The sequence below is a fragment of the Triturus cristatus genome, chromosome 4_1 (genome assembly GCF_964204655.1).
Source record: "Triturus cristatus chromosome 4_1, aTriCri1.1, whole genome shotgun sequence".
Classification (NCBI taxonomy): domain Eukaryota; kingdom Metazoa; phylum Chordata; class Amphibia; order Caudata; family Salamandridae; genus Triturus; species Triturus cristatus.
Window position 1 is genome coordinate 728,612,563 of NC_140585.1, and position 19,372 is coordinate 728,631,934.

The following is a 19,372-nucleotide window of genomic DNA, read 5'->3' on the forward strand; positions in this document are numbered from 1 at the left end:
AGAGACAATAATTTACTGGAAGAGACATAACTGATAGAACCAAGTAGGTGCTTAGAGCCTGGGGTTAGACAAAATTAGTCGTGAAGTAGAAGAGGCTAAGTCAAAAGATTCTGATCATTTTTCGAAATGGCAAACACAGAAAGTAGAAAAACTAAATGTGTATTTCTTAGAAGATGGTTTAAAAGGTGTTGTTGTTGTATAGGATTACTAATGCTTCTATGGAGTGCGTTGGCTTTAATGGTTTCATTTAAGGTTACACTAGAAACAATAGAAGGATATAGTGAGAATAAAACTAATGTAGAAAAGATTCAGAAAGTATACCCGACTAAAATAGATAGAAGTTATTTACATAAAGACAGGTCTATAAATGAGTTCTCTAACAATGTATTTTCAAAATTATTATACGAATATGTAAAGACGATGGACGTGAGGGACTGCTATGTCTGCATGCAGTTACCTGCATCTGTGTCTGAGGGAGTGACCTATCATCACCTCCCAGTAACATATGGAATAACATGTAGTGTAATAGCAAGTTTGTTTTACAAAATAGGGAAATTAGAATATTATTTTTCAGATATAGATAACATATTTTTACAAGTACCTGTAGTTAACAAATTGAATAAAGTGAAACCTGCAAAGGTGTTAGGTGATTTTTTCTTAGAAACTAAAGAACTAACATTAGAGTCCATATTTAGAAATAATCTAACTTGCAGCTTAAAGAAGGAGGAAAGGATTTTCTTAGATATGGTTGAAGAAAGGAGATTAAAGATGCTAAGGAAAATACCGGAAGGAAAAGAAGAAAAGACAGTTTAGGATGTTGAAAGAGAAAAGCATTTGAAGGGAGAAGCTAGTCCAACAATGGCTTTAGATTGGCCTCAGAAAGGAAAGTTGTGTATTAGAACGACTCAAACTGCATATGATAATTCTTTTGTAGGCACAAGTGATTGCCATGATACATATCGAATCATGGGTGGATGGGGATTTAAAGGAGGAAATGATCCAGTCTTTCCTGGATTATATTTTATCTGCGGGAATAAAGCATATTACCGTTTGCCAGACCATTGGTATGGCACATGTTATATAGGCCTTGTTTTCCCAAAGATATTCCATGTGGGAAGAGGAAGAGATGGTGTACATGAGTTAGGTAGCCAACTAACACGTAGAAAAAGAGAATCTTGGTCAGAAATTGTAGGAGACATTTTTGGAGCATTGATACCAGCAGTGGGAATATCTCTAAATGCACACAAAATTAGGAAATTATCCACAGTAGTGGATCGCTTGTCAACAAGCACCGCCGGAGGATTCTTATTAGTAAATACGGAAATGGTTGCCATGCGTGCCATGGTAATGCAAAATCGACTTGCCCTTGATATAATTTTGGCAAAAGAGGGTGGAGTTTGTGGAATGCTGAAAGTTCAACATTGTTGTACTTACATTCCTGACGAAAGTCAAGATCTAAAGACATACATTAAAAATATAACTGATTTGCATGAAGAAATTGCACCACTGGAGGTTGAAGGTGTTTGGGAAAAGATTGGAAAGAAATTTCCCTTTATTAAAGATTTCCTATTAAAATTAAGTAGTACATTTATAGGTAAGATCCTATTTCCATTAACATGTGTGATATTTGTAGTATTAATTCTGAGACTAGGATGTTTATGTTGCAAAACAAAGAAAATACAGAAAAACATCAAAAGAGAAACTTAGAAGAAGAGAGAAAATAAAAGACGAGAAAGAGAATTTGAAGAGGTGGAATTAGAAGAAATGAAAGATAGTATGTATAGAAAAGCAAGAGAAGAAGAGATAGGTGAAACAGAAATGTGAACTAATAAAAAATTGAATTCATTTCTTTTTATAGAGTTACAAAATTGTAGGTATTGTGGTGATATAATCACCAAAGGGTGGATTGATGGAGCAGGTAGTGCAAAATGTTGTATACCTCCTCTATTTCTGCATGAAAATACTAAGCAGCGAGCATCATTACAGTACCGGTATGGACACTGTATGGGTACTGTCATGATGCTCGCTGATTTCTACTCCTTGAATTGGTGATCACTCACTCGGATTCACCTCTTTCTTCAACTACTCTAGAATTCCTGTACTGAAGCATACCTTGGTTTTCATAACCTTGCCTTATGATATGGGAGATATTACCATTTTGTTTATTACTTGTCCGGTGACACGGTGACCATTTGTCCCCATACTTTCATGTAAGGACTTAGATTATCTTCATACTTCAATTGGCTTGTCTTTTTCTACTGTGCTATATACGCACCCAGCCGGGTTGGAACTATCTCCGGTTTTGAGTCGTTTTGTTTCTAAACCATTAGCTTCAGCCCTGAAGAGTCGTGGGATGACCTTCCCTGACGAAACACGTGTCGGCTGGTCATGTTTTCGAAAGGAATAAAGAACATCTATAATGATTGAAGATTTGGGTCCATTTTGTTTTCGCTGTTACAATATCTAATTGATTTTATATATATGTGTGCACAGGTTTTGTTTGTACTATTTTGTAGTAGGGCTTGCCCTACACACATTGAGGGGTTTGAAGGGTCTCCCCTTCCTGTATAGCACCATATCTACTTGTTTAGTTTACACCTTGTACGCATACACGCAGTGCGCCACCACATCCTATTTACTTAATATCCTCTTCACTAGTTTTGTTCATCGTAGGCAAATATTTAAAATGGGGCATCTTTGTTCTTCTTTAACCCTTATAAGAGTACCTTCTAATTTGTGAGTCAAGGCTGTGAGCTGTACAAAAATAATCTGATGAATTAAGCTGAAACGATTTATGTTAAATAAATACTTGCTTTAATTTTAAAGACAACATATTTCCAGATTGTTTGTTACATGATTTAGAAGCCAGCTCTTTTAAGGGCTCCACTTGTGCACGCTCTTAGAGCCCAGAGACAGACACCGTTGGCTGTGCGCTCCCTGATAATTTGTTGGCTCGCCCACCTCTACATATAGATGCCAATAAGCCCGATTCGGGCAGGAGACTCCCGATTTCTGAAGCCAAATATGGCTGTATTTTGGCTGTCTTCCATCCTAAATTGCTTCTGTTTAAATAGAATTCAATGGGGGAAATACATTTTCATTATTCTTTTTTTTAAATGTCCCACTTTCCTCTTATAAACGTTAGCATATACGCCGGAACATTCCACTTTTTTCATTAAATACATAGCAAGGCAGCTCAGCTGTTTCGTATTCAGCTGCTGTGGTATACGGGGTAGCATAAAAATATCTGGGATGAGTAGGAACATTTTTTAATATATTTGTGCATGGATAGTACTTTAACACAAACACTCACAGTCCAGCAAAATTACTAAACAAGCGTTTTTGCCTTGTCGCGGTCTCTTGCACGATACGAGTAAACCGTGGAGTTCTATGTGTTGTAGAACATCAACTGTGGCGGCCATTTCAAAATCAGGCAAAAGCCCCAGTTAGACTTAACAGCCACATGCTAATGCTTATATACTTGTAATACTGCTGCTCAGCCTAAACTGTAAATTGTCTCTCATAGTGACAAATATTTCTTTAACGATACCCGGTGAAGGTCTGCCTTTGTTTATGAAATACTGCAGACTACCCAGAACTCCATTTCCCAGCATATCCGGACAAGTGGGTGTCAGTGATGACGTTCAGCGGAAGTGGCAAAGCTGAGCTTCCACTTATGCGCGCCAGCGCAGAGAGTCAGAGCCAGAGTTCTGTATTGAGACAAGATGGCAGGGCTGCCCCGCAGGATCATCAAGGTGAGGCGCGGCACACGGGCACTAAGTGAACATGTTGGGGGTGTATTGGCCTGGCACTGTCTCAGCCGTAGCATTGCAGGGGGTGAGTTCTAGGCCGCTGCTAGCGCCCATGAAGGGCCAGTAGAAGGAAGAAGGAGGGGGGACTGGGTGAGTTATACCCCACCCCCAATGCAGCATGGCGGAGGAACCGGGCTCGGGAATGAGGGGAGAAAGAGGTCATAGGTCGGGGTGCTGAAACCAGTATGAGCCTTTTGTGTGCTCTGGTGTCCGCGGTGGGGAGGCTCGAGAGAAGCAGGGTGAGACCTCACTTTTGGTCCAACGGGGTGCTTCACTTCGGCGGCGAAAGTGAAGTACTCCAAATGCAGGAAATAGTGAGGCCGGGGTGCAGAACTCTTGTTTAAGATGTTACATTTCTGCGAGGGAGAAAAGGCTGCGCAAGCCGGTGCTAAATAGCCCTATCGCTGCTTGGCATTCCGAGGCCATTTTGACAGTGACATCTCCGAGGAACGCGCACGGGGCGAAAGGGCGGGGTGCTTCCACAGTGTTCGCATATACATTACAGCAGGGGTCGACCTAGTAGTTTCTCAGATGTAGCACCCACACATGGGGAAGCACCGTTCTTGACGGGCCGCCGAGTCCGTTTCAGGGGTGTCAGCGCTGACTTCTTATGCGAGCAGCACCCTTGTTAAAAGACTGTTTCGCATGTGCATCTTTATCGAACCAGATGTTTGGTGCATCCGGAAACGAGTGTTCTTGCTGGACTTATCGCATGCAGAGCTTCTTCCTTCGTGGCCCGACAGCGAAGACCGGAACACACTGCTACTCGATACAAGAAATTTCTAACAACCGAAAAGTGTTCCGAGATATACTCGGATGATGACCTATACGTATGTTCTGCAGGCGCCACTAATTTTTGCGTGGATCATCTTCCACGTGCCTCCGTCTTTAGGTTATGTGAGACAGCTTATGCTCCAGACCTCCAAGTACTACTATCATATTTCGCACTGACGGTATCGGCCTTGCACTTTGTTGCTTTTTTTGTCATTTTTACCAGTTTGGATGTGATCGTTTTTGGTAGGCCGGTCTGTTACTTTTCGTGAAGATGGTAACTGTGTAGACTAGAGGACAAACCTCTCTCTCTCTCCCCTACCACCCCCCCACCCCCCGTTACTAACACATGCACGAATATAAAGCGAACACTGTTGTGTTTTGAATCATAGAATTTACACACCTTCAATGTCTACTTTTGAGCAGTGGCTTTTACATTTCCCTGTCCTTTCTTGAATTTTGTGAACCGATTATCTGAAGACGGCCCGCATTTTCTTGGGTTTGCACGTATCACTGCTTTGTGTTGCTGCTCTTCGCAGCTAAGACAAGGATACTTTTTGCGGCGATCTATTTTAGTCTCCGAACAAAAACTTACATTAAGCACTTCACAAAACTTGGACGTGCTTGAGGAACTTAGTCTCTAAGGGCAGCTATAACTGGACCGACTCCTGATGCAACTGTTAACAGCGTCCTGCGTTTCACCTTCACAGCCTAATGAAACGGAACAGACATTTGGAAGGCCATTGACTAATATTCCAATACGTCTAGCCTTATGACTTTTTATATGATGTCCAGTTTGGTTGAATATTCTCTGGATTTGGTAGATATTTTTGTGAGGGTGGATACATACATGGCTTAAGTGGTCTTTTAGGACACATTCTTTTTCCAGATAAACACTCAAGCTTTTATCCCTTGTGGGGACTTGTAAAATCTCCTCCTTTATCAGAAGAAAATGTATACCAGTTAAAATTTGCCACAATATTCTTGGAAAACAGAAAATGTACCCCCTGAACTTGGAGGAGGGCTGTTTTTTTTGTCATGTAGCCCTACTCCCTAAAGAGTCCATTGGTCCGACGCAGACTTTGCCCAAGCATCAATTAGGAATCTAACTACCCACTATCTACTGCCCATCGCCAAAGAACCGATATATCCAGGAATAGTGATTCTGAGATGGTCCTAGACTTTTTTTGTTGAGATCACCACTCAGTCATTATAATAACGTCTCATTACTCACTTGGTGTGTTTTTTTTCCGTGATGGAGTCAGTGGTTACTTGGCAATTCTTAATTGAATAACAGTCGTTTCATCACTGCTGTTCAATGCGCTGAAAAATGATGCATTGTTTTAAGTGTAAAAACATCCTATATGTGTCTTGATTGTTTTGGTGGTGGTGAGACTGGACAGTAAAGGTTTTTATCTAGTTGCTCATTATAGATGAGGAGCCTATAGGCATTGTAACACCATGAATTAGCACTACGTAAGTTAATATTCTGCCTGAGCTAAAAATATATTTACACTTTTGAAAACGATGATTAACGAAATGAATCAGCTGGTCCTAGGGCTGTCTAAACTGAATTCCAAAGGCTGTCCCAGTTTTAACGACATTGAACTTTTTGCCGCATGTCAATTATCAGGACATGCCCTTTGTAAGCAATTGTCTGTATTTAGTTCCTGTGGGTAAGTGGCTCATGTCTCGTCTGTTGAAATATTCTTTACAGCAGTTCCTTGGCAAACAAGAGTCTCCCAAGTTAGTGCAGGTGACCTAAAAAATAAAGATTTGGGTTCGAAGCCATCGTGACAAGATTGTCTTTTTCAGTGTTCAGAATCTTGAGGGGATCTATCCTCGAGATAGGACACTTTCCACCAGGGTCACCTTTGGTGTCTGGGGAAGAATTACTAGGGGTTAGCTGCCCTAGTGTTTCTATAGCAGTGCACATGTAGGCAGGGTGCATGCTCTAGAGGCAATCCTGTATCTTTAAATCCATGCGTGGACATTTTTGAGAGACCGCTTCACATTGCTAGACATCAGGCTCTAGGAGGCAGTTGTACGATGTTGTGTGAATTTGTAGAGCTCCACCTATTTTGTTGCTGCCACAAATTGACCAGCGAAGGACAAATGCAGCTCCGCCCCATTCTTAGAGACCTCTGCATCAGAACGTGCAAGGAGGCACCAGATTGGTGCTTTTCGGAAACAAAAACCCACTACCTCGGAAGAGCGGCAATTTATTAACCAGATCAGACAGGCCTTAGATGCAAGTGTATAAATGACTTTCCACAAGCTCTTGCATTTCAGAGACTGATTAATGGGCCAATAAGGTGCTGGCATAACATCCATGGGCAAAGAAGAGGTAGCCCGTCACTCCCAAGTGTTTTGATTTGAATATTGTCGCAAAATGAATTAAACTCCCGGATTAAAGGCAAAATGGACTTTGCAACACAAGATTGACTTATCGGAAATGGGGTTTTAAAGCTGAAGGGACGGCTGGGGAGGGGGGCGGCATGGGTGGGTTTCAATTTTAGCTTTTTGCTCTAATTTGAACTAATCGAGCAGTTAACAATCAATCAATCAGCATGGCTAATCACCCATGAGGATATCTCGGTGCTGAGAAGGGCAGGCCTGATGTGGCTGGAGATTATGCTGTTTCATATGGAAGAGCCGTGTCTAGAGGTTTCTTCGGAAGTCTATGAGGGAATGGGAATTTCTGAGGGGTTTTGGGAGACCGTTCCAGGTCTTGGCTGTGAGAAGGAGCGTCCTCCACTTCTGGGCTTCTTGATGCAAGGGAGGTATGCTCTTGCCAGAGAGGCAGATCAAAGGTGTCTGGTTTGGTGGTAGAATTTGAGGCGGTGGTTGAGGTAAGCTGGACCGGTGTTGTGGAGAGCTTTGTAGGTGATTACCTTGTACTTGCATCTTTCCCGGACTGGGAGCCAGTGGAGATTTTTGAGTTGTGGAGAGATGTGGTTATTTTTGCTGGATGTTTAGGATGAGTCTGGCAGTGGCATTGTGGGTGGTTTGGAGTAGACGTAGGACATGTGCTGAAATTCTGATGTAGAAGGCATTTCTGTAATCCAGTCTGCTTGTGAGAAGAGCCTGGTTGACCGTCTTCTGTTTTGTGGGATCCAAACAAAAGTCTTGCATAGCATTCGCAGAATGTGGAAGCATGATGCGGAGACGTCATTGATCTGTTTGTTCATGGAGATGTTTGCGTCCAGGATGATTCCGAGGGTCTTGGCAGGGTTTTTAGGGATGGGCCAAGTTCAGAGTGCCACGAGAGGCATCTCGGGGGAGTGGTTGTTGCCGAAGATTAGGGTTCCAGTTGTCTGTGAATTGGTGGCAGTTGTTTTTCATCCAAGCAGTGATGTTGTGCATGAGGTGGGTGAAGTTTGCTTTAGCAGTGCTGATTGAGTCGGTAAGGGAGAGGATTAGCGGTCTCATCGGCGTAGGATACTATGTTGATGCTATGGGCTCTGATGTACGTGAGGGGTGTCATGTAGACTTTGAAGAATGTTGGGCTGAGCGACGATCCTTGAGGGACACCATAAAGTTCTTTAAGGATATGTATGTTTTTCTAATTTACTTAATCTCTTCTGTGTAGTGAATGTGTTTTTAAACGCTGTTCTGTAGAAAGTAACCTTGGGAGTGGGCTAGACACAGCATGTGCCATAGGAGGATGCGCATCCTGACCTGTGCTTTACAGTGCCTCCTCGTATACTACTAGGGGTAATGGACATTATGCTGCACTCTCTACAACTCCATTATCTACCCCTCTTCCTTCCGGCAAGCACTCTGTTTGAACACCTACATCAATATCAGAAGTGGGTCACAATAGCAGTATATGATTGTTAAGAAACAGAGAAATCTGTGCCAGGAACCTGACACTCTACTGATTTTGTGTTGTAATGCCATTCATGTAGAAATGATGCCTCCGAATGCATCTTCCTCCACTGAAAAGGAGGGAGGGGATGCTTTTCTGGAACCACTTAGTTGAAACACAAAAGAACATGAGAATTTCAATACTTATCCTATGTTACTTTAGGGGCAAAGGAGGCCCCTGACTCTTTTCCAAAATGGGACCACAGGGCATTTTATTGTGTGGTTTCCGCTTGATGCTCCCAAAGCATGGTTTGTTCCTGAGGGCATTGCAGTTTATAGTAGCACGTCTACTCTATTGGTAGTCTTAAAGTTGTGGATTATCATTCTCGTAACATCCTTTTGTAGTTAGTGTGCTGAAATATCTTCACTCGTATAGCTGAGTAGAGGAATAAGAGTTCCAGACCATAACGTCAGACTTGGTTTTACTAACAATATACTAAGATATTACGCCAACCTATTTGAGAACGTCATCTATTCAAGGGTTCCTGTCATATCTGATTGTTGTACTATGAAATATTTTGTGTAGAGGGCTATTTTGATACAGTATCCACTGTACCTGCACTAGAGTAGTTATGATTCTAGTGTCCCACCTCAAATACCGCAACTCAGTAGATAGCAGTGAAAGGGTGCGCCTGCTGGGTGTCCTTAACCTTTGCGGTTGTTGACGCAGCCTGAGATACTGACAGATATTTTACTGCAAATTTAGCTCATTGTAAGATTTGCCACAAAGAGGATTATGTGGGCAGGATGAAAGCCTTGGCATTTACTGTGCACATTGCTGACGGGCCCTCATTTGCAACTGTCCATTTGATCAGGTTGATCATCGTGTATGAGTCATAAAGGTGCCTACCTGGAATGAACCTGTTCTGGCATTCATACACTCTACACTATATACACCTATTCAATCTCCTGGCTAAAGTTCCTGAAAATACCTTAGCAGATTTGTCTCACACTCAGTGCCTAGGTCCCCTCTCTGGCTTCCATTTTGGAGTGACCATTTATACCACAAGCCCATGATCTTTTTCCCTGCCAATATAGTATTAAAAAGAGGATGCACAATGCTTCAACCAATTCTTTCTATAATGTCGGGACCAGTTGCTTACCCTCCCATTAAAGTACCAACAGCGTTTAATTTCCCTTACAAGGCGTTGCACTTTCTGGTTCCTGCTTCTGTTCCATGTTCGCTTGGCAGTTCGGGCTGGACTGTTCCCATGAGGCACAGGGTCAGACTGATTTGCATATGGCCATGTCTGAACTGGGGTGGCAGAGTGGGCTAAAGAACGGTGATGGATTAAACCCAGATCAGTTGACTGGGGGTGAGTGCTTGCAATGTTCAACACTCCGTCCATCATTTCCTTTGGTTCTTGCTCTGTTCCATAGTGAGCATGGGTAGATTAAGCCTCCTTAACCAATCCGAATACTGATTTGATTGGACAATTGGTCTTCTCTTTAAATTAACTCGAGCATCTTAAGAAAGGCATACTCCCTTCAGCTCCATCCTAGGGGAAACGTGTGATAATAATGCAGGGCTCTCAAACCCCTGTATAAAGCTGTGTGGTCTTTCTTTCCTACCCTACCAAGGTAGGGAGGCTCTGTCAAACTTGTTACCTTCAAAGCTCTGGACCCAACTTTCGATCCTCTCAGACAGGTTCCTCATGAACTCACCAATGTTCAGCTTGTACCTCTTCCAGCTTTTTGGACATCCTCTGTCACACTAGGGATCTAGGAAAAGATAAGTTAACCTTTCTCCAAGTACTTTTAATTCACAATATTTGTGTTTAGATTCTTAGGCCATGCCCATTTTATAGGTTGATTAAAACAGCCCGGAAGTAAAGCTATAAAGGAATCCCACTTTATTGTAGCTGTCCCTCCATTGATTGTGGAGAAGTTCTGTCATGATAAAGTACTCAAATGATGATCATGTGAATCAGTTAAGGAAAGAAGGACCATGGTAAAAACATTCCATTGGCTGCAGGATTTCATAATTAAGAAACTGATAGACAGCAATTGATCCTTTTCCTGCAGACTCCTTAGGTTTTGAGAGGCAGTCCATGACTGAAGTTTCTTTCAACACCGTGGACTTATTTCTGATTTGCCTTAATCAGGACAGAGATTAGGCATTTCAAAATGTGACCGATTGTCTTCTGTTTTGAGATCTATTCGTTATTGACTGGACTTTAAATCCCTCAACATCATCCACCACATTTTTAATGCCTAATTTCTTACACTGAGACTAATAGTACCCTGTATGTTCTACAAATAAAAACAAATGCCACTTTTCACACAGTAACTGATAAATCTAAGAGAACATGCATTTTGGATTTACACAGAAATGAAGACCAGAAGTGTTTTACAGGAAAAGATGCAGAACCACACCCCAACAAATTGGACCTGAGCCATGGAAAGTTTAACTCATAACATATAATGTGGGGAAATTATGCAGGTGAAGTCTAATGAGCATTCCCTAGCTGTAATTACAAGATGTACTTAATTCTTTCAGTGAGAAATCAAATGTGTATATTTTTCTTATGGACCACAAAGTTGAGCAGATCTGGAAGATTTGATAAAACTTGAAGCAATGGCACTCGTGCAAAATTCAACATATTGTGTAAGAGGAGCAGTTAAGCACAGTTTAGAAGTTGACATTTAAAGTGTCATATAAAAAAAAAACCGGGAACAATTCAAAGCAGTGTTTGTAAAGCAACTACTTTATATGTTGTCTTGCTTACGCCTTTCAGATAATACCGCTCTCACACGATGGCTCAACACTTGGCGAAGCAAAAGACTTTAACACAAAACAAACAACACCTTTAGAAAAGGGTTTTATTTTACAAAATGCAAGGACAATCTCTTTTAGAGTAAGGCTTGGGGTTTTATTTTACACAATGCTCTCTAACAAAAAAGGCTTTCCCAGATGCCAAATGCACAACATTCAAATATATGTAAATATATACAATAATCTAAATGCATGAATAATACTGATTAATAAACAAGCAGCAAATAATGAGGTAAGACTTAAGCAAATATACTGGGACGTCCTGCAAGAGATCAGAAAGCTATATATACATCAAATGAGTACTTTGGACGTGCACCTTGACTCACTCACACATCCCAAAGAAAACTCCCCAAATGATCAAAGCCACTGGCCATAATCAAAACTCAGTACTTCACCTGGTGCAAACGCTGCATCTCAGCCCATTCCTGACTGGGGAAGTTAAACAGCCGTGGTTGAGAGCCTCAGCTCTGAAGTAGATTCGTCCGTCCCTGTTCGGATTCCAAACTCCAGGTTTCTAAGTCAACAACCCTCCGCTTTATAATCTCAAAACACTCGAAGGTTCGGGAAAGACTTCCCCCGCGCCAGAGCAATCTGACCAGAACTGGCCAGGTTCCAAGCAAGCACTCCCATGGCAGGAAGGAGTTCTCACTTCCCTTCTCCAAATCTCGCATGTTCCAGCCTTTATCTTGATGAAGCTCACAAAAGCCTTCAAGGAACATTACACAAACCATCTCTCATGAAAACAATCCTTGAACGTGATTAACCCAAACAACTTGCAAGCGCTGCTGTGCATGCCGAAAAAGCTGAAGCAAGGCAGAGTCAGAAAACAAGATGACTTGTATCAACTGTAGGTTGCACCACCTTACAAAAGAGTCCATAGAGAAGTAAATATACGAATGTCCGTCCAGTGTTGAGAAAAATCAAAAATTCTTTATTCTTCTTTATTATGTTGACAATTGTACAGCAAACGGCCAAACAGCCAACGCGTTTCATTCTATACCAAGAACTTCATCAGGGCTGTTAAACATTTAAAAATCACTACTTACTATAATACACTATAATGAAATACATATTGCTAAACATGTAATTTATTAAAATACATACAATTAATACCATAGCATAAAAACAGCAGAGCCTGATTTGCCTATAGAAATTTTAACAAGGCTCTCAATTTTAACCTTAAGACCTCACAGAAAATTACAATTTGTTATGAGAATTTTGACAGCATTAATTTTTGTTGTCTTTTTATCGTTTTCAAAAAGCCCCATTCCTACTTAACATTGTCACTAATAGTTACTGATTTCTGACCCACTATGTAACCATTGTGTTGCTGTCCATACGTTCAACTCAATTCATTTCAGGAGAAGCAACATTTATACATTGTATCCCCATTATTAAAGCAAAAGAGCCAGCATCAACACATTTTTGGAAACATTCCCCATGTTCTCTACTGGAATGAAACCAATGATCTAAATCCCATCATTTATCACTTTACGAGTTTAGCACCAAAACCGACATAAATTACAGCAATGTTGCACATTCCAAGTCTATTTGATGTTTCCAATTTTTGACCAAAATGAGCATATGTGGTCATCTAGTGTACTCCACTGATCAATCACCGTGGCCTGCCGCTTTCCCTCAAAAATAACAGCAGGCAAAGACCTAAATAGGTCTAGTTATGCCTGCAGGATATCAAAAAAGAAAGATACAAACGATAGTAAGCTTGCCAGGGCCGTAGGAACATTATTTGTACAGGAGTTCAAACTTTTCGTGAGAAAAGATAAATAGCGTCACACTTTCATCGGACCCATCATGGCATGAATCTCCAATCCTTTGATCATACTGATACAACCCCATATACCTATCTCAGCTCTTTCAGCCCATACGTATACCCAATAAAGAAAGCATCATCTTACCTATTGAGAGAACTACAAGTCCGACTCGGAAGATAAAGCATATAAATGGCTGATGTGCCTGTAATGCAATTGTACAGCATTAGGCGACCGGCCTCGTTTTATATTATATACAATATATAACCACAGAGTTAAAATTACCAATATTTAGTTTGTAGTATAAACCAGTTTAAACGGGTCCGAAATGTGCCTGCAATGCAGTTGTGCAGCGTAATGCGCCCGGCTTCATTTTACATCATTTGTTATATATAACCCAAAATTTCGGGTAGCCATTGCTAAATTCGTTATTGAAACGACTTTTAACAGTTACAAAATACGTGTCCCTACTAATAAAGTTCTCAAAACTTCCACTATGTTTATATTCAAAGTCGTTCCACGGGTGATTCTAATATTCAACCATCCGCCAAAGTCGATGTCAGAAAACAAGATGGCATGAGGCCATGTCAAAGCCAATAGTAAGAACTTCAGAATTCTCATCAATGTACAACACAATGCACAATTGTGCACAACTGCTTATAGATTCACATACTCCCATCTCTCAATGTCCTATAGCATCACATGCTTTATCTCTCAATATACAACACCGAGCACATGTGTGCGTCACTGCCAACAACACTGCACTTCAAGACCAAAAAGTACATTCTACCTCTCTCTCCCGCTCATGCTTTCAAATACACATCCCACATGTTCTGTTCTTGGCAAGGCTGTCCTACTTCGTGACAGCTCCCACTGAAAGACAGCAAGATTACAAGAAAAACTTTTAAGAGAAACCGGCATATGCAGGACATCGTACATTCAGGCTAGGATAAAATAACACACTAAAGTCAATTAAAATAATGGTAGTCAAAGTTAATCACTGGGTGTCAGACCATAAGAGTGCCTCTAGCACTACATATGTACAGGGATTGTAGGGTTGTGATGGGGAGGTGCTTTGTTCCATTGTATGATGGGGGGTTTTTAAGTTCTTTAGTTTGAAGGTGATATTTGGGGTATTCTATAAATTGTCATTTGCTGCTTCATTGGCACACTGGCTGGTTGGCTGCTAACTGTTAAATGAATTACCCTTACACATCAGAATACATCTTTTCAGTGGTGATGAGCTATTCTGGTACTAGCCAGTGGTCCATGCTTCAAATTGACCCAGTCCTGGACTGCTGTGTGTGGTTATTCTACAGCACATACACATTTTTACTTCATTGGATATGTCCGCTGCCTATCTTCAAGTAGAGTTGTAGCATGACTCGAAGCATCTTGCATCTATTGTGACTCCAGGGGTTGTTTATCTCTATAGGTGCATGCCTTTCTAGCTGGCATTGACGTCCTCTGTATTTCAGCGTTCCATGAATGTGTTGGTCAAGGATGTAGAAGGAATCGTGTTTCCAGGATGATATTCTGTTGTATATTGAAGTTCTGATCCAACATAATGAGGTTATTCAAAACCTTAAATTCTTGAGAGATGGCGGATTAACCATTTGAAAAGACAAATATAAAGTTGTACAAGGTGGGATTTATTATTTAGGACATTATATGGCCAAGAATGGAATTGAACTGATCCAGCGCTCAGGGACTAAACAAATTCTAAAGCCTATACCCAAATTCCAGTAACCAACAAGCCCTTTTACGTTGGGTTAGATGTAATTCTATGACTAAACCAAACTTACCGTTCCCTATTTATGTCTCTCTAATTTACCAAATATGGCGATTATATCTTTGTAATCAGACAGGGTAGACAAATTAACAATCATAAGTAAAATATAATAAAGACACTCGTTTGTAAATTTTATAATAATTATCTAAATAAAAATGTGAATGAAATCTCAGTACATACAAGAAATACAGATTCAATCATGGATCGTCACCAAGTAAACAATATTAGAAAAGAAAATGTCAAATTCATAATCCATGACAATACTTTGAGTGGATAGATTAAGAGACAAAAGTTTCAGAGAGAAAATAAATTTGCAAAGATTATGCAAACTTAGATATCAGGCTAATACTAAACCAATTAGGAAACCCTGTCACCTGGCCAGGGCAACGGCATAGGCCTTTCAAGTAGATTTGAAAGGTAAAGATTGAATTCAGGAATGCGAGAAGAAACAGCAAACCGACCACATGCAACGATCTCACCCCAACAGTTGCGGAAAAGTCTGTCCTAAACCTTTCCCTCCAGGCACCTCAATTAAACTTTCAAACCCAAAACACCATCCCATAAAAGAATCAAACTCGGGCTCTACTAGTGATGTGATTGGCTAGGAGGGGGGTGTATGGTCACTCCACTGTCTACACATACACATTTTTCTAAAGGCCATTATTTTACAAACGGGCTATGACATCAACCACGTAACCCAGGAAATATTCTTCATTTCATTATCCACATTTCCTCTATTCTAACATGTTAAAACATTGTATATCATTCTTCCACTATGCATCTTTATGCAGAGGAAGTTTCTCTTCATTCATAGTAATGTCCTTTTTGTTCTGAATTTTGGCACGTTCGTGAGTCTCTGGAGGTTACATTCAGGCTCTTTCTCTTCTGCTCGCACTTCAAATTTTAAAATCTTTTTCTCCGATTTTTCTCTTCGTGTTAACCCTCAACCCGTCATGCAGAACAAAACCCCATGCTTTGTTTTCCTAAAGAATGAAACACAAACATTTATTATTTAATGAACATATCTTCTTTACGCACCAACCCAATGCTGCATCCATCCCTGCGCAACCCATGTTGGATGAATTATTTTATTTTCAGCCAATATTAATAACGTGCATCATTAGCCATAAACAAGTTTTGCGGCCTACTTGTCAATTTAGTTTCGCACTTGCACATAAGTATTTTACTCATGTTAATCTCTTTCATTAATTTTCCCCTCTGCACATATTTAGTAAATGTTAATGAGGGTTCAATCCAAGCAGGTTTTATTTTACGAAAAAACCCGGCTCCATCAGAACAAAAGTGTAGAGCACTAAAAGCCATTGAAGAAGCTCCCTTTAATGTAGACCTATCTCATTTGCCGTCTTACTTGGGCTTGGTGGAGCATTACTCCATATTCTGCAGATAATACCTTTGTGTAAACTATTGAAAAAGAATGAAAGGTATGTGTGGGATAGTGTGAAGAGACATTTTGATTAATTAGGCAGGACATAGTTTCTACAAAACTGTTGATTGTTTGATTCTGGAAATACTAGTGACTGTGACTGATATTAGTGATGATGGTTCAGGAGCGGTTTTGATGCAAAGAAAGTCATGTGGCAAAAAATAGATTGGTGCCTGTGGTTCCAGGGCATTGAGTGGAGCTTAAGCTACTTATTCCACCGTTGATAAAGAAGTTCTGGCTTTGTGGTGGGTGTCATGTATTTTAAAAACTGTGTGACGTACAAATTTCATCTTGCGCACTAATCACAAACTTTTGTTCAACCTATTTTCTACCTGTAAGGGGGGGGGGGGGGGTGTTACCATTTTGCAGTCTGTGGTATAGCATCGCCTGCAAGAGTTTGCTTACAAGCTAGAGTATGTTCTGGATTCAAAAAACACCACAGCTGATAACTTATCCACACTACAATTCAAGAGGGTCCAAATGTCGTGGAGGATGAGGATAATATTAGTGATGTGCATTGTAGATCTAATTGCAGGTGCATTGGAAGTGCATGAATTGGATACAATGTATCACAAGTCAGAAAATATATATTTGAGGCGTGACCACCTATTAAGGTTTTGTCTTCGGACTAGGTGCTTCTTGGTTGCATTAGAAGTAAGTTGTCATGTGATCAAAGAGTAATCTGTTGTGGTTTATTGGTGGTTCCTGTTACTATGTGATTGGGGGTGCCATCTTTGACATATGAGGGTCACATGGGCATAAGGGAGAACTCCGAATCGGGGTGGGTTTTAGATGGTTAAATGTTCACAAAGCCACTAAGAGGTTTGTGCGGGAGTGTGATGCCTGCATAGTCGGCAACAAATCCCAGATTACCCTGCCGTCTCCTGTTGAATGTGGATGCAACTTTAATTTCTTCAAGATCTTGGTTGATATTTGCGGCCCATTTGGTATGTTTGTGGAAATTACAAAACATGTTTTGGTCATGATTGACTACACATTCGAGTGGGCAGAGATCAAGTTTGTAGAGAATGTGTGTACTCTTAGTGTAATTGAATTATTGCATGAAGTATTCATAAGGGAGTTTTATACCAATTCTCTCGTGACTGACCCCTGCATTCTGTTGGTCTCAGGCGAAATAAGACTTTTTACACTCCATGGGGATTAATCATGTCAGAACATCACTGTTTCACACTAGGAGTAATGACTTGGTGGAGAGGGTAAATCAAAAAACATCAAATGTAGTTGAATTTAGTGGATATAAGTGGTTGGAAGTCTACTTTAAAAAATGTTGTTGTGGTCCATTCTAACTCTTCATATTTACACCTGTATGTCACATTTTACCTTGCTAAGGGATAGGGTTTCCAAAACCAGTATGAACAGAGAATGGATGGGAAGGAAACATATTGATTCACAGAAGTTAAATGGTGAGGTTGATGCGAGAAACACTTTACAGTAAACAAATAGCACCTGAGCAGAAGGAAAGACGGAAACTTGGAGTAAATTGTGGTGTCTGGGTATGGTTTACAAAAAAAAAAACAGCCTGTGAGAATAAGGTTTATCCTCTTTATCATTTCTAGTGCATGTAAAGGAAGAGTAAGAGTGTGGAACAAAGTCAACTTTTCAGTTGTACTTAAGAACATGACCAGCTATGTATTGGATTCATTAAGGAAGAGCACACATTACGATGGAAAAGACAATATTGTGCAGGATGACAAGTGCAACAGGAGTAGGTCCATTCTAGTTTGGCATTTAGATTGTGATGTCATTTTTTTTAAATTTCATTTTCAATAACACCCGTCGGGTGTTGCGAAACAGTAACCACAAATACAAGGAGGACATTTGTTTTGTACACTTGTTCAAGCAATGGTAAACCTGTTGGAGAAAGACAGCATAGTTGGAACAAAGTACAACATGAGAAATTAAAGGACCAGTTTGGCCATACTTGGAATGTCCCAAACATAAATCCACAGGCCCTAGCATTTGTAAGTCATGTAGGGATCCATGCTTGCTGGAAGCCCTTCTATCCAGTCTCAGTCCCAAGCCATATTAGTCTATACAGTGACCCCCACACCGTGAAGAATATCTGTGGTAAGTCAACCTTTTGCAGCTATATAGAGGTCCATACCTCTCTTCCATTCCTAGGTAGTGGATTATATCTGCTGCTCTCCAATCTCTGGCTATAACGCGCATAGCGACAACTAGGTCCAGGGTAGTGAACGCAAACGTCGCTTGGAATGCCTAATATTTCATTTATCTGGGGTCCAGGCGGAGGGTAACCTCGAGGATAGTGCTTAGTTTGAGGATCTCGCACCAGTAAGCCTGAACATGGGAGTACCCTCATGTAGTGTATTAAAAAAATCCACCCCTAGCTGCATGTCAGCGTAGGACATGTGGCAGCCACCCTTCCCATGGTGTGTAACCTGCATCCGTCATAATAAACCCTGTGTACAATTTGTATACTGGATCAGGTGTCAGGATTTTAATGGCCACCTCCCTGGGGTGCATCATGGTGGCCTCCCAGTCAGTGTCCTCAAATTCTCCTATGTATCGCTCCCATCTCCCCTGGAGGGGAACCAATTTGTCAGGCATGTTATTGCTCAACGTTCTGTATGTTCGTGACACAGCTCACCTGATCAGCTCTTCTTGTAATAGTCCCCATTCCAATGGTGCCTACTCGGGTATCTCCGAGCCCACCAGGCCCTCTGGGTACCATGCATGTCTCAATTGAGCATATTTACAAAATTGGGACTGGTGCAGATTATATTCTGTGCGGAAAGTTGCTTGGGATTTGAACTTTCCTTGTTCCAAAACATCTCCAACTGTTGAGATCCCAGTCGAGTCTCACGACTCTAACTCTTTTTGCTTATTTCTTTAAGCGATGAACCCCTCCACAGCGGTGTTGCCCTGGTAATTTGCCAGCCAGCCACTTGTTCCTGATGATCTGTCCCAGGCTTCCAGGGTCTCCTGTGTTTCAGGAAACTATCTCCTGGCACCCTTGTCGCCATATAAGTAATGCAAGTGCAAGAGTGCTCCAGGATGGCCCTTTCCAGCCGATTCATAGGGTGATCTTGTGATGCATGAGTCCAGTCATTGATGGGGATTAGATGTGCTACCCAAAAATAGGTTTCAGTTTCGGGG

The 19,372-nt window shown here is 41.0% G+C and overlaps 1 protein-coding gene across 3 annotated transcripts in view; it reads left to right on the forward strand.

Annotated features, from left to right (window-relative positions):
* Positions 1–3,693: 3,693 nt before the first annotated feature.
* The window catches only part of UBE2N (ubiquitin conjugating enzyme E2 N), a 102,505-nt gene continuing 86,826 nt past the window's right edge, over positions 3,694–19,372 (forward strand). For 2 of the 3 annotated variants that reach the window (XM_085653199.1, XM_085653201.1), the window contains exon 1: positions 3,694–3,755. In XM_085653199.1, coding sequence (XP_085509325.1) covers positions 3,726–3,755 — 30 coding nt within the window. In that variant the 5' untranslated portion in view covers positions 3,694–3,725. Of the gene's footprint in view, positions 3,756–3,982; positions 4,052–19,372 lie in introns of those variants that run through there. The other variant, XM_085653200.1, reaches the window with a different exon arrangement.